General features: G+C 33.6%; 1 protein-coding gene and 1 long non-coding RNA gene across 3 annotated transcripts; both read left to right on the top strand.

Moving 5' to 3' along the window:
• The first annotated feature begins 636 nt into the window (after nt 1-636).
• On the top strand, nt 637-4,702 carry LOC127107264 (protein SUPPRESSOR OF FRI 4). 2 transcript variants are annotated; one of them, XM_051044564.1, is made up of 7 exons: nt 637-986; nt 1,154-1,254; nt 2,149-2,275; nt 2,384-2,805; nt 2,980-3,134; nt 3,234-3,287; nt 4,233-4,702. In XM_051044564.1, the coding sequence occupies exons 1-7, from the start codon at nt 793-795 to the stop codon at nt 4,302-4,304; spliced, it is 1,125 nt and encodes a 374-aa protein (XP_050900521.1). In that variant the 5' UTR covers nt 637-792; the 3' UTR covers nt 4,305-4,702. The 2 variants fall into 2 exon arrangements, with proteins under 2 accessions (XP_050900521.1, XP_050900520.1); XM_051044563.1 differs by having other exon boundaries at nt 3,234-4,702.
• A 1,063-nt stretch (nt 4,703-5,765) lies between these two features.
• On the top strand, nt 5,766-7,377 carry LOC127107263 (uncharacterized). The gene is made up of 2 exons (XR_007795663.1): nt 5,766-6,611; nt 6,701-7,377. It is a non-coding gene; the product is annotated as an uncharacterized LOC127107263 (long non-coding RNA).
• Nucleotides 7,378-16,492: the final 9,115 nt, after the last annotated feature.

Genomic DNA, 16,492 nt, shown 5'->3' with positions numbered 1-16,492 from the left:
GAACTAGAATTGTTATTGCAACTCCATAGTAGGATGACGAACGTTGCTCCGATGCGGTGGTTTAAGGTTAACCTACAAGGTTAATAATCCAACATTCAAGTCAATTTCTTGAATAATGACGTGAGTTATGAGTTTAGCATAATCATACCTATTTTTACGTGAATAATGATATTTATGAAAGTAAAAAAATAAAATATTAGAATATAAGATAATTTTATTTTATTTTATTTCATCTTTAAATTAAGTAAGATATGATTAGACCGTAATGTTTCTTTATCTATTCCTCATAAATCATTACTACACAAAAACAGAACATTCATAAAATAAAAATTTTTAAAATAATTTTTTATTTTAGCAATTCAATTTTTTTAAGTTTTATTATATTATATTTCATTCCACATAAAATAATTGTCAAATCTTTATCTACCATATAGCTATCGTCACTTTGGGACCACCATAGCGTCAGCGTATTCAGCCATTGATTGCCAATCTTTTAACACAAACCGTAAATATATTAATTACATCACCACCAACGAAATAAATAATTTTTTCAATTTAGCCACAAAACTATCCACAATTGCATAAATAACCGCACGTGCCTACAACAATTTACATTTTTGACCCTACCGTGTTTCGTTTTCTTTATTTGCAAAAATAAAAAGAAGAGAAAACAAAATTTGAGAAACCCTAGGTCTTCTTCTTCCTCCATCGCAGTCGCAGCTCAGGGTGGTTGAACGGCGCCGACCTAAACCTCGAAACCCTAGCGACGTGGTTATTGGAATCGGAGTATTTATGGGGAAGAGGAAGAAGAGAGTCGCTTCAAAAGTATGGTGTTATTACTGCGATCGTGAATTCGACGACGAGAAGATCTTGGTTCAGCATCAGAAAGCTAAGCACTTTAAGTGCCATGTTTGTCATAAGAAGCTTTCAACTGCTGGTGGTATGTCCATTCACGTTCTCCAGGTCCACAAGGAAAACGTCACCAAGTATATTCCTTTTCTCTTTCAGTTTTTAGGGTTTTCGATTTTGCTTTTTTATTTTTCTTTTCTGTTCGGACTTGCTTATATGGTCAATAATCATATCAAATGTTTCATTGAATGTTATGAAAATATGAATTTTACTGAACTCTGGTTTATTTCGTTTTTCTGTTCAGGGTGCCAAATGCAAAACCTGGTAGAGAGAGTACAGATGTTGAAATACATGGAATGCAAGGGATTCCACCAGATGTATTGGCTTCTCATTATGGAGATGAAGGTTCTTTCTCTTATATAGATTTTGTTTTCCTTGTTGGTTAGTTCTTTTTCATAGTTTATACACAGGAGACCTTAATTACTTAAAGTACAAACAGTTCTGAATTTTTTCCCCTGTTAATTTGCCATTTAATGTCTCTGTTGTTAATTAGCTGAAACCTCCCATTAGATGTTTTAACTGTTACTGATGTAACTTCTGAGTAGCCTTAGTTAGTTAGTTATCAGCAGGGTAGGTATTATAAAAGAGGGCAGGGATATTAGAGTAGACATTGAAATTGATCACTGATTTAGAGATTAATTCTATTTTTTCCCCTCCTTTTCTGACCCTGTTCTATCAGATATGTGTGGATATTGAATTTGATCATTGATGTGCAGAGTTCAGGTCTCTAAATGATTTGAGATTAGTTTTACATTCATTAAATAAAGTGATTTTTCTTTCTCTCATTTCCTGATCATGTTCTATCGCACACTAGACATTTTGGGTAGATTTTGTTTTGTGCATTCTTATGTTTTGCTGGTAGCGTTGATGTTCCATCAAAGACAGGCAAGGTGGATATCCCCATCATCTCCATTTCTAGGTGGAATGGTGCCACCTCCTATGGGTGCTGGATATCCTCCACGATCAATGTTGAGATTAGTTTTACATTCATTAAATAAAGTGATTTTTCTTTCTCTCATTTCCTGATCATGTTTTATCGCACACTAGACATGTTGGGTAGAATTTGTTTTGTGCATTCTTATGTTTTGCTGGTAGCGTTGATGTCATTAGGGTTTTGGTACATTTTATTACTATTTTAGATACAGGCTTTGTAGAAATATTGTTAATGATGGTAAGTAATACTGTTGAATTACACATAAAATGGTTTAATATTCTCTGACAATTTTGTATGTAATGCAGATGACGATGTTCCACCAAAGACAGGCAAGGTGGATATCCCATCATCTCCATTTTTAGGTGGAATGGTGCCACCTCCTATGGGTGCTGGATATCCTCCACGATCAATGTTGGGAACAATTCGACCAATGTATGCTTCTTAAAATTTATTTTCATTTTATTTCTCCTAGTTGAATTCCTGTTTTATTTGGAATGTCGAAGTAATATATTCTGTCCATTTCTTGTCTCTCTGCTGCAGTTATAATCCTGCTCTACCGGTACCTCCTAATGCTTGGGGAGTGGCTCCACCTCGACCTCAGCAATGGTTTCCTCAGCCTCCAGCTGCTTCAATTCCCCCTCCTGTTCCATACGCACATCAACCATTATTTCCCGTGCAGAATGTGAGGCCTCCAATGCCATCAACTAATTCACCCGCATTTCAAACTCAGATTACTCCTCCCGGACTGCCAACATCTACACCTTCTGTCCCAGTTTCACAGCCTTTATTTCCCGTTGTTGGAAATAATCACACAACTGCTCAAAGTTCACCATTTTCTGCTGCACCTCTGTCATCAGCTGTTCCATCAGTAACTCCTGTATTTTCTTCAAATGTCCCTATTGATGCACATTTGGGCATCAACTCTTCTGTGACAAGTAACTATCAAGCAATAGGGCTTCAAGGTAACATTTTCTATTCTTTCCTTGAACCATTATGACTGGCTTTGTGACACAACTGAGTATGTTAGATATAAGTAACAAACTTGGCACTCAAAATTTATTGTTTTCATGTAAGGTTGACTTTATACTATTCGTGTGATTTTCATTTCCTTCCCCCCTCCCCCTGGTTTCTTGTAGGCGGGACAGCAAGTAACTCACATTCTTATGCGTCTGGCCCAAATACCGGTGGTCCTTCAATTGGACCTCCCCCAGTAATCTCAAACAAAGCTCCTGCTTCTCAGCCTGCCACTAACGAAGTCTACTTAGTTTGGGATGACGAGGCAATGTCCATGGTCTGTTATATTCTTGAAATTTTTTTTGCTGTTTCATTTGACTACTAATATAGGGTTGTTGCATGGTTGATAATATGTTTTAATGCTTTGTTGCTGTAGGAGGAAAGAAGAATGTCTTTAACAAAATATCAGGTGCATGATGAAAGTAGCCAGGTAAGTCATACTACCTTTTTAATACTTGGAGTTGCTTTCACATCTAACCAGATGAGTAGGCTTTATGATTTCTGTTTTCAGATTCAGTTGTTTACATGTATTTAAAGAGGTACATTCTGTATAAGTTTCTAATCATTTTAACACAATAAATGGCTAAAATCAAATGATCATTTTACTCCTCCCTCTTGCTTCCCATCTAAATGGATATTTTACATTTTTTAAAGGGCCAATGTGGCTATGAGCTGTGCCTCCAATTTTGTGGTCATCTAAAGATTCAAGTAGCTATTCTACTAATTCTGTTTAGTTAATTTTAACAACATAATTTGTGAAGCTTGCTGCATACAATCAACTTCGTGATCCTTCATCTTATTGAATTGTGTAATTCAGGTTAGTTTAAACAGTTAAAAGTAGTTAGTTGTTAGTAAAAGTGTTAAACATAATGCCAGTTAAAAGGGTAACAGAATTCTGTTAGTGATGTCTAGCACAAGTGTTACTCAATTGTGAATAAATTTGTGATTCATTGAATATAGTATAACACAAGTGCATTTTATCTATCTGTCCAAATTCTATAACTCTTCTCAAGTTTGAGTCACAAACTGTTCAGTGTGTGCTGTGTCAACGCATCCCAGCCTTTGAACACGATAAAAGAGTATGTATGATTTTTGTTGGGTTTGGTTTTACCAATGTTATTGTTTTTTTCCTCTTGTTTTATTCCAAAGTTTGGGGTTTTGGGTGGAGAATAATCTTTACCCAACAGATTTTTGCTCATTCGTAGCATGATTACAATTTATTTTATGGAACAAGTGAAATTCAGACTTGACCCAGGTCAGCTTCTTTCGTAGAGTTTGGATCTCTTGCATAAGACCATGCTCCAAAATAATTTATTTGTTGTTATTTACGGTCTATGACTTCTTGTTCATCAGTATTATTATGTTTATCTTGCAGATGAGCTCCATTGACGCAGCCATAGATAAGAGGATACTTGAAAGCAGACTGGCTGGGCGTATGGCATTTTAGGTCAATCTCATCCTTGTACACTTATCAAATTTCTTCTAGCATATGGGGCGTATGGCATTTTTGGTCAATCTCATCCCTGTACACTTGTCAAATTTGTTCTAGCATATGGGCTGAAAATGGCATTTTATTAAGCTTCTGAAAACCAGCATTCAACATTTTCCTTAAATTAATTGATGAAGTTGCCATTCTTTGCTAAAATGGGCAAAATAGCCCTTCAGTCATACTTGAAATAGATTTGAAAGGGTTATCTGACAATATTTAGGCATGCGAAGTTGCAGACTTTGTTTATTTATATTTTCCTACTTGTATTCAAACTTTAGGACATGATATATCTCTTGTATACTTTTATTTACATGTCTTGATTTTGGGAGAAAATGACTGCATTTCTTCTTTTATTATATGCTTTGTTTAGTGTAATCATCCTTTTACATACAAAGAAATCAAAACGCTTCCTTTTTAGCCCTAAAATAAGATATGATATAGCACCACCATTCAAGGCAATGTTAATGTTTTGAGTTTGAGGGTTTGTGAATTCTTAAACCGGAGTGAGCAGTCCATGGGATAATACTATATTCCCACTTCCCTAGAGTAGTAGTGTTTGAACCGAAACCTTCACTCCTGGGTATCACATTTTCTTATTATCTTTTTAAATACCATTCTTTTATTTCAACAATGTTTTACTTAAAAGTAATGAAATATAAGTTTAGATTATTGATATTGAAATTTGATTTACCTCCTTAAAAATGAATCAAGGGGATCATAAAGACTTCTGCAAGGGAAGTGGGTTTAACTCCTATGAAAAAATCAGACATTTATTTTGATAATTAACTCCTATGAAAAAGGCGACATTTATTTTGATAATTAACTCCTATGCAATATAGTTCTAGTTTTGTTTATTAGATTTAGGTGTTTTACATTGGGTTTGTATATCAAAATCAGTAAGAGATTAAAATGATAGCATTTAATTTGACACTTCCCTGACACACCATCGTGTATGAAAATACAATACTGTCCTTGTAAAATCATTTTAATTTTTTTTGAAATTTGCAGTCTAGACGCCCAAATATAAAATTGCTAGGGCGATATTGGAAATTTGGAGCAAGTATAAGAAATTTTAAAAAGAATGAGTAATTATATCGATTTTTTTTTAAATTTTTGATATTTTGTATTAGAAATTTTAAAATTCATAGTATTTTCATGAAATATTTATCGAAAAATTTAATATTTAGATACAAAATCTCTTTGAATTCATTGAAAATTTTGGAATTTCAGGTAGTTATAAAAATCTGGTTTTCAATCAGAAATTTCAAAATTTTTGGTATATATACCATGAGAATTTATATCGAAAATTTTAAAATTTTCGGTAGTATCAAATCTTTGTTTTATTTTGAAATAAGTTTTGGTAGTGGTTTATTTTTTTATTTATTTTAATTTTTTCTTCTTTTGTACAGTGAAATACAAAGACAGAGATTACACTATGGTAGGGAGAGCTGTTGATCGAGCGGTAGATCAGACTACGACTGCCAAGGATGCCAAGGCTAGGGGTGGCAAACGGGCATGTCCGTCCCGTTTAGGCCTGCCCCACAAAAAAATGTGGCGGAGCGGTCATTGTTGAGGACGTGAGCCTAAAACTTAGGTCCGCCCTAAAAAAAGAGAGGGCGGGGCAGGGAAAGCCCGTGGTCACTGCACTTTTTAAGTCTAAAAATACAAAAGTTTATGTAAATGTCCGTGCCAGCAAAAGCCCGCGAAGAAAACGAGATGGGACGGGGCAAACATATTAGAGAGTGAAAACTTAAATCTTTGGTCTGTCCCGCACTAAAGTACGGGCAAAACAGACAATGTTCAACGGATCAGATCCATTTTGTCACCCTTAGTTAAGGATGAGTCTTCCCAGATACGCGCTGGACGAGTGGTCCCAACCGGTTCACATCGGAAGCGGTTGGCCGAGCAGGGTCAGTTTCGGGCACCTCACAACACTCGACGCCGATCAGTACGGTTAATAGAGCATCCTAGAGATGAGCTGGTGCTAAAAGCTATTGTTGCTGATGGAGTGGTTGATTCAGTGGTTGAGGAAGTTGTAAATCCGATTGTTGTTGAGGAGGTTGGTTTAGAGGAGGTTGCTTGGGTGTTCCAACCAGATGTTGATGTTGTTGATTCAGTCGCATTTGTTACTGCTGACACAGAGGTTACAACTCCTTCGATCGAACCCTTTGTGCACACCGATGGAGGATTCCCTGGAGACCCATTGACCGAACAATGCTTACCGAGTATGCTGACCATGTAGCATTACGAGTATGGCAGGGAGAGGTATATATCTTTTATGTTTTTAACTCTAGTTTATTTATTATTGTGTCATGAAAGTTAAATGCTAATTTGTTTATATTTGTTTGTCATAGGAGCGTCCCACATTGAAGGTGACATCGCACAAGTCGAAGATGAAAGACTCACGAAGATTCCGATGCCTGAGCAGGTCAGCCGGATTATACTGGACTTTCAGCTGCTTGATTTTGTCCACTGCTCCTTTACCATGCTTGATGCTCCACTACTTAGTGCTTTTGTTGAGAGATGACACAAGGAGACATCTTCATTTTATCTTCCGTTTGGGGAGATGACTATCACTCTGGATGATATCTCCTCATTGTTCCATCTCCCCATCGACGACAAATTATGGACAACTCCCGTACTTAGCATGTCCCTTGCATGTCAGACTGTTGTACGAGATTTGGGTGTGTCTGATGCGACTGTGTAGGAGGAGTTTGACGTTAACAGGGACACACATCTTTGTATATCTTGACTTCGGAAGACGTACGTCGAGCTTGTAGTGGTTGGGAGTTATAAGGTTGCCGTTAGGGCGTACATGCTACATATAGTATCATGTACTCTCTTTTCGGATAAGTCTGGCGTTTATATTGATGCCCGATACGTGTGCCTCTTCACTAGGCTCGAGGACACCAGTTGGACCTGGGGGTGTGCTGCATTGATACTTCTGTATACAACCCTTAGAGTGACGACGGTCTTTGAGACCAAACAACTTGCTGGCTGTTTCAGTCTGTTACAAGTATACTTGAAATGATTAGTTGTTGTTGATTTCTTATTTAATTATTACGAACATCATTTCTTATTTATTATGTGTTGGTGTCTCTATTTTGATATCAGTGCTGGATATACGAGCATTTCCCCAACATCTTTGACAGGAGGGTGCAACATTGCCTAGTAGGGTCCCCACGTGCAAAGAGATGAAAGGCCAAGAAGACACATTCCAATGGTGTTGCTGAGTACATGAGAAGGCTCGATGCGCTGACTGTAGATGATGTCATATGGACACCATACACTGGTCATAAGAGTCGTCATTATATTCAGGTTATATGCAGTGGGAGACCATGGTTGCTAGATACTTGCCTGAGAGGCGTCTGTGGCAATATGGTTATGTTAAGAGTATCCCACGACCAGTTCCAGATATACCATCTGCGGGCATTGATTGATGGTTTCATAGTAACTTCATAAGCTCAGGTCGTGCCATTAGAGATCAGACAGTTTGGGTTTAACACCCAACACCCTAACATCATCCCACCTACTGCTGATACGAGGCCTTATGATGTTGGGGTACCTGTTGATGACGTGCCGCCTCCGCCTCCTACAATTGATGTCGATACCCAGCAACACCTCCAGATGATTGCAATTATTATGGATAACCTCATGGTTTTGGTAAGTCCAGATGAGAAAATTTATACTGGATTATCTCAGGATGCAGACATAGCCCGTGGGGAGCCTATTTAGACATCTTTTGTATATCATAAATTTCATATATTATGTATTATTTGTATACTATTCAGACTTTTTCATCATAACTTTTTATTGCATAATATTTTTGATGACATAACTTAAACATCAACATTAATTGAAATACAGATGCGACATCAACATTAACTTAAACATAACTTAAGAAAACAATAATAAATTACAAAAACCTAAACACTGCCAGATGATTTTGGACGTTTCAACATCTCCATTATGTCGTCAACATATCTGAAAAGCATAACATCTAACTCGATCGGCCCCTTTGTTATCCTATGGCGAAATGATCTCCACATTTCCTTCACATCTTCGTCGGTATTCAACTCAAAAAGGTTGTATTTCACCTTTCCGTCAGTATCAATACAATCTTCACAAAACTCGATCTTTCTCACATTCCTAGTTTCATTATCAGGAAATAATTCATTCAACTTTGCCGTCAGGCTGACGAGAAATGTGGTATCATTCGGAAGTCGGAACTCTATGAGAGGTGAAACTCCGTTAAAGTACACTTCTGCCTTAATCAGAAATTGAGGAAGAGACATTTTTTGAGATGTTTTTATCAAACATGTGATCCCTTATTTTCATTCAATTTTCAGTCAGGGACAGTTTGAACAATATGAAAATATGAGGGGTGTCAGATATAATTTGGGAGGTGGCATGAAGAATTCTCTTAAAATAACCGCAGTTTAACATATTGACCGAACCATATAATAATTACTTATTAATAAGACAAGAAGGAAGTAGGTAGGATTGGAAAATTTAAATTCGACATAAATTGTGGTTTTATATTAAAATCTCAATTTCGATAAATAAAATTTTGATATTTAATGAATTCAGTTATATTAATTTGATGGATAAATCAAGTGGATTGGTCCGTTTAACATTTATTGTCTAAATTCATAAAAAATGTTCATTTTTTATAAAATTAAAAAACATTTATTTTTATTTATTTTTTAATTATCAAAATTTTAGAATAGTTAAAAAGAAAACTATACTTTTATTATTGTATTTTTTTAATTATTATGTGGTAATATTTTTAAATATCATTTAACATTAATTTAATCATTATCATATTTTAAATCACAAATTGAGTAATACTCACAATTCTATATTATATATTGCATGTCTTGTATTCTTTGTACGTGCACAATGACATTGTTAGATTATAAAAATGGTAATAATTTGATCAGATTATAAGCTTTAATTTTATAATGGGTCTAATAATAAAAATAAATAAAATAAATATTAGTTGAGTTCAGTTTTCTATAAGTTCAAAGTAATCATCCAAATCTAACTGAATCAACTCTATACTATTCAAGTTAAATAATTGAATGAATCAAATATTCGACCCTCCCTAATACATTTGCATAAAAAAGATAATGAATCGATTAGTTTCATTCATGTTTCAAATTTAGCCACATCTAAAAGCATGTGTATGAGAATGACCATAATTTAAGTGTATTTGATTTAAGTTTATTTGAGGTAGAATTTAAGAAACCAAACGTAACCGAAAACACACACATAAATATTGCAGATGAAGATGGTTTATATATATATATATATATATATATATATATATATATATATATATATATATATATATATATATATATGTAACGTTCATTTTTCATTATGTTATTGTCTAGTTCTGTTTCTATTATTTTTACAAGTTGTCAATGCATCTGAATTGGTCAATCTGAAGGAATAAAATGATTGTTTCTATTTTGAAACAAATTTTTGTCATCTTGATTGTTAAATTGTGAGAGGGGAGACTTTAGAAACTGTGAGCTTTTGAGGATAGTTGAAGAGTAAGATTTTCATAAGTCTTCTTTATTCTAAAAGCTCATGATTATCAGTGTTTATCCACTACAATTGGGTCAGATTTAACTATAAATTTGTTTAGAATCTTGGGTTTAAGATTTAAAAATGGCTAATTAATTGTTTTGAGAAGCTTAATTATTGATCGATTTATAATCTTATGATTTCAATCGTTGTAGAAATTAAGAACTTAGTTTAAAGCTAATTTCTATGAGTTGATAATCCATCAACTCGTATTTCTTAAATCCATATCAGAATTCAATCAAAAAATGAAAATAGAAGCGTACTCGAGTTTGCCATTGAAATCGTTGAAGGTTTGTGAGTATGCGATCTTCTGATTTGTAGAATTCGTTAGAGCTTCTTGAATCTCTTAAGATAGGGATGAAGAGAGAATATGATGAACTTGTTTTTTTTTCTATCTACAAATAGGGACTATAATCCATATAAATAACCCTCCGGTTATTTCTTAGTTTTCAATATTCTATTTTCCCTCTCATAAAATTAGATATTGACTTACGTGTCTACATAGTAACATTCATGACATATATGCCCTTAGCCATAGAGTTGATATCAATTAGATCACTTTAGTTTTGACAAATTAAATAATGACTCTAGCACATGTAATATTACATTTGTGATCCAAAATTTTAACAATCTCTCATTGGTCATATATATATATATATATATATATATATATATATATATATATATATATAAAAACTTTACACATGTGTTAGACTTTATGAGCTCAAATTTTTCCATTATATACTTCAAGCATATCTAAATTATCTTGTCCATTAGTCATATCAGTATACAGAACCAAAGTAATTTTTCGTTATATTGATCATAACTAAAACCCATAAGTGATTACCAATACTGACATAACTAAATGACATAGATTTATCATGAAATGTGTAACATGAAAATCACATGAAGTTGGTCTGTACGTGTCGATTTTCTATTGGTTCTACTTTACTTTAGTGAGATAATTCAATAACCTTATTGTACAAAGTATAAATACCTGAATGTCAAACTTATAAACCAAAATAGTCAAAACCAAAGTATGTGTCACACCCCAAAATTTACCCATAGATTTCATAATCATTTGCATCCTAGACATCATTCATGCATAGCTAACCTCAAGATTAATATATGCCCGATTTGTTTCATCTGTGAATTAGGGTTTCTCTCAAAGAGCTCAAAGGATTGATCAGTCAAAGTTTTAGATTGATCATCAATAAATCAAGTTCTCATACACTCAATAGATCTCTCTTCATCAATAAATAAGTTTATTGTGGCCTAATCACAAGTGCATCAAACTTCACTTTCATTTGGCTCACCAATTAGGATTTCTCAACAACATCCAATTTCATTTGAGAATTTTGATCAAGACATGATCTCAGGCCTTAATACATGACTCAACACACTGAAGTACATCCTTAGATCCCATCAATGATGTTCAATTGACTCAAGAGTTTGAATTCATTGAAGATCAAGAAATTTAAATTCATCTGATATACAACCAATGCACTGCAAAGTCAAACCTTTGACATTTGAGATTTATGATCAAATGTGAATTTCTCAAGTTAAATTTCATGACTATATGTTTAATTGATGAATTTGATCAAGAAAAATCAAGAGAAATGATGTTACTTGCAAAAAGGGCAATCTTGAAGACATTGAAAATTTCACTAAGTATCCAAATTTCATGTTCAAGTGCACTACTTTCTCAAGTCATAACTTCTAATCTAAGCAGTCATTTTATTTGATCAAAAGCACAAATGAAATCTCTTGTTCCATACTTAAACTTTTTCCTAGAGGGTTGATTCCCTAAAACTGCAAGGATTTTGAGTTATGAGGCCATAAAGTTAGTGTCTCAAGTTGAAACACTTTTAAATTTTCAAGTCAACTTTGATCCCTAAAAAGTACTCCCTCCGTTCCTTTTTAAGTGTCATTTTTTGATTTTTTACACATACCAAGGAAGCTAATCATTATTGTTACTTTTCAAACAATAATTCTTATTTTACCTATAATACCCTTAATTATTTATTACATTCATTTTACTTTTTCTCTCTCTGTAATAATTATCTAGGGGTAATTTTGACAAAATTGTAATTAATACTACCTTGAACTTTGCAAGTGACAATTAAAAAGAAACAATTTTTTTACAAGAAATAGACACTTAAAAAGGAACAAAGGGAGTAATAAACTTTACAGTCAGTTTTCATCATGATCCACTTTGATTTAGCAAAAACTCAACATGAAGTTGTAGAGCATGTCTGGGGATTTTAAAAAAGTACAAGTACATTTGTTTCCCATGCATGAGCTATGAGTTTCGAAAATGGGAAGTTAAGGTTCCAAACTTGAATTTCAAGTCATGTTCATGATGAATTCTTGGAGGAAAACCATTTCAAATGTGAAAATCTCTTGATTGCAGGTCCTTTTGTGTATAAATCTCTCCATAATCAGATGTTTATATGAATCCTAAGTGCATTACACAAGGAATTGAGGTTTTGTCCATTGCATTATACCGTTTATGGATGAATTTTCAAAATGTCACATTACTACTTTGATAAAGCAAATTTTATGCCAACAACTCACTCTTTCACTCTTGAAAATTGTCCCTAAAGATCATAACAATCTTAAGTGATCAGAAGTAACCTTGTAGAGGATAGGAAAACATGACAAACTCCTTGAAACTCCACAATTCATGCAAAATTCTCATTCATTCTCAACCAAAACCATAACTTCACAACTTTTGTTTCTAACCAGTTCCAATCTCCACTTTTTACCTATAAATAGAGGGATCCCTTAAGCCTAAAAAAACACAACAATTACCCCTCAACACTTCATCAAACTCCCATTCTATTAGAATTTGCAAAAACACATTATTTTTGCAAGTTCTCTAACCAAACTTATTCCCCACATGTGTCTTCCAAACAAAAACCACAAATCATCTCTAGACACCATTTAGAGCTTGTTTAATCACTTGAACAAGTTCCGTATCCTCTATTTTATGATTCACCATTTCACTTCTTCATTTTTCAAAAACATTTGTGTAAGATAATACAAGTTGTTTCTGGCCATTCTCATTGTTCAAACACTATCCTCAAGGATCGACAAGGTTGGTAGAATCTCTCTCTTATCTCTGTAGTAGCTAAGAAGAAGCATTTGACTTTCTCCAATAGGTAAGTGCACTTACACTTGAAAACTCTTGTGCATGCATCATTCTCGAGTATTTATTGAAGTAAAAATGTAGTACATAATGTGCTTGTTGTATGTTTGCTACTGTATGCATTATACCATGCTCATACATTGAGATTGTATTGTTAGAAAATTAAAAGCGCAGTTCTGGTTTTTCCCTTGGCACACTTTGTACATTGAGTTTTAGGATGAGTAATGATACCATTAGATTCCTTGCAAAAAAACACAACAATTTAGGTTCTTACGATTTTTAATTTCATGGAAAATTGAGAGAGTTTGGTTGTTAGAAGTTTGAGAAGAAAATTGAAAAGAAATTGAAAGAAACATGCAAGAACACGAGGAAGAAGATGATGATTTGGTGCCATTTTCCAATTTCTAGAACCTTTTTATTATATATATTAATGTTTGTAAATGAATTAATGGATGTATCGCCGCCCCAACAATTAGAGTGTGTGTGTATGTGTGTTAAGGCTTTGTGTGTGCAAGAGGTCTGGGGTTTGAATCCCCATCACCCAAGACCCATTTTTATTCATTGTTTTTTTTGCCTATTTGTTTTTGTTATTTTTCATAACTTCAAAGACTCATAACTTGATGATCCCTAAGCCTTTTTGAACCACTCTTTTTGCTATGTGTTCATAATTATGTCTATTTTATGATGGTGAAAAATAAATTTCAGAATTAATTTATTTTTCACATACTTATGCTTGTCTAAAGTTGGTACCTTTTTAGGATTGTTTTAAGGTTTAAATGATCTTCTTTGGTTGATACTTTAATTTTTCTCGATCACCATGACTTGTATGAATGTTATGAATCATATATGAACTTTATTTGATGTTGTTAATATACGCCTCTTGGTTTTGACCTAATTTTGACTTACTTTAATGTATGTTTACATGTTTATGTGCTTTGAACTTTTGTTACTATGCCATGGAATTTTGTGTGTTTATTTTTTCATTGATCCATGATTCACATGTCATTCTTTCATGTCTTGTTGAACCTTAGTGTGAATTTGTGCCCTTGTGTTTTTCTTTGTTTATGTGTTTGCAAATTCTTTAAATTTGTGATAACATGTCTTTGTATAACTTGTATGCTTACATGTTCAAACCTTTTGTATGATGTTGAACCTTTGATTGTGATCATATTGAACCTTAACATGCATGTCTTGAATACCTTAACTTGTTTTCATGATTAAGTTGATGTTATGTATAAACCATGTCTTACTTCATGCATATACATGTTCATTCATACTTATTATGACATCCATATACATGTTCATGAATTGTTATGTCATTCATCTTTGTTTCTTCATGATGATATATCCATGTCATTCATATTCATGTTAACTTTATACATATTTGGTTGATGTTGTTGTATCTTTGTTCATGTTCACATGGTGTACATATGTGTTTACATACTGTGTTTGATATTGTTATGATCATGCTTCCATATATTTGTTGATGTCATGTATGGACACCTTCTTCATTTGTTTACCTTTGTGGATGTCATGCTTGAACATCTTCTTTATCATGTGCTTATCTTTGTTGATGTCATGTTTGAACATCTTCTTCATTTTCTTATCTTTGTGGATGTCATGCTTGAACATCTTTCTTTATCATTTGTTTACCTTTGATGTCATGATTGAACATATTTCTTTATCATTTGCTTATCTTTGTGGATGTCATGCTTGAACATCTTGCTTAACTTTTGTTTATCTTTTTGCCCAAATCCAAGGGAAAGACCTTTTTATTGACTTAATGTCATAGGTAGTTTAGAAATCTCTAGTTCCCCTTTGACCTTGTTAGAATCATTCTCACTTTCAACTTAGATTTAAGTAAGAGTTTGTAACTCTTGTAAGTATGTTTGTTATGAACACCTACTTCCCCCTTTAGAACCTTGATCACTATAAAGTGTTCTTTCACCCTTAGTTAGGTGAACTACGGTTGCTCTGATTCCATCCTTATAAGGATACGTAGGCATATGACCGTGAAGTTTTGATGAGCAAACTTAATAAAACCTTTAGGTCCTTCCCAATAAAACATTTCCAAACAATAGAAAACAAACAATAGCATAACACAAATAATTTCAAAAGGTTCCTATAGGATACTATAGATGCTTAGGATGCTAATACATTCCCTTAGTATAACCAACCCCCAAACTTTAGATCTCTTTGCATTGTTTTTACATTGCACAAATAGGATTTTATTCGATCTTTTCCCTTTACATTGGATAAATTAAAGTTCGGTGGTGAATATTTAATATTTTGTGATTCAAGTTAATATAATAGCTTGATATCCGATTCTCACCGCGACCGTATGCATACATAATACCAAACATAGAACATAAAATTCATAATTGATTAACTCCCACTAAGTTAAAGATTCATCTAACTTGAAAAACACCAATGTAGGCAGCGTGCTCATGAAAGACCTTGGGTGGAAGACCTTTTGTAAGAGGACCTGCTATCATGGAGTTTGTCCCTAAGTGCTCTATAAAAATCTGTCTACTTTTTACCCTTTCCTTAGCAACTAGGAACTTGATGCCAATATGTTTTGACTTAGTCAAACTCCTATTATTGTTGTAATTATTGTTGGAGTATATGACAACTGCTTTATTGTAACAATATAACTTAAGTGGTCTTTCAATTCCTTCCATAATTCACAGACCTGTAACAAGATTCCTCAGCCAAATCTCATGGTTGGATGCCTTAAAATATGCTATAAATTCTGCTGCCATGGTGGATGAAGCTATAAGAGTTTGCTTGACGTTGCACCAAGAAACTGCACCACCAATCAACATGTAGATATAACATGAAGTGGATCTTTTACTATTTTGGCATTAAGCAAAATATGAGTCAAAGTATTTTTTTCGATATAACTTCTTTGTGATAATCCTAGAATACTCTGAAACCAATCTCGACGTATCTGAATTCCTAATACAAAGGAGGCATTACCAAGATCTTTCACTTTGAATTTTCTTGATAGAAATTTATTGGTTTCGTGCATCTTGCCTATATCATTAACGACAAGCAGTATGTCATCGACATACAAAACCATGAAAATGTACTTCTTCCCGTTGAATTTGTGATATGCAAAATCTTCAACAAAGTTCACCTCAAAACCAAATGAGAGATTGTGGTACCACTGACGAGACGTATACTTTAGTCCATAAATGGATTTTGTCAATTTGCAAATCATATTCTTTGAGTATTCTAACACAAAGTCTTCTGGTTGCACCATACAAATAGTTTCATTAATGTTTCCATTGAGAAATTCCATATTAATATCTATTTGATCGAGTTCCAAATCATAATATGCAACAAGGTTCATGATTTTCCTAAAAGACTATTTTGATGAAACCATAGAAAAAGTCTA

The sequence above is a fragment of the Lathyrus oleraceus genome, chromosome 7 (genome assembly GCF_024323335.1).
Source record: "Lathyrus oleraceus cultivar Zhongwan6 chromosome 7, CAAS_Psat_ZW6_1.0, whole genome shotgun sequence".
NCBI classification, from domain to species: domain Eukaryota; kingdom Viridiplantae; phylum Streptophyta; class Magnoliopsida; order Fabales; family Fabaceae; genus Lathyrus; species Lathyrus oleraceus.
This window is presented reverse-complemented; position numbering and strand designations above follow the sequence as displayed.

Bases quoted from the DNA above. Each gene is read 5' to 3' on its own strand.
- LOC127107264 (XM_051044563.1), top strand. From the start codon at position 793: ATGGGGAAGAGGAAGAAGAGAGTCGCTTCAAAAGTATGGTGTTATTAC. The intron at 1,255-2,148 runs GTTCTTTCTCTT...TATGTAATGCAG, and splicing joins TTCTCATTATGGAGATGAAG to ATGACGATGTTCCACCAAAG. The intron at 2,806-2,979 runs GTAACATTTTCT...GGTTTCTTGTAG, and splicing joins TCAAGCAATAGGGCTTCAAG to GCGGGACAGCAAGTAACTCA.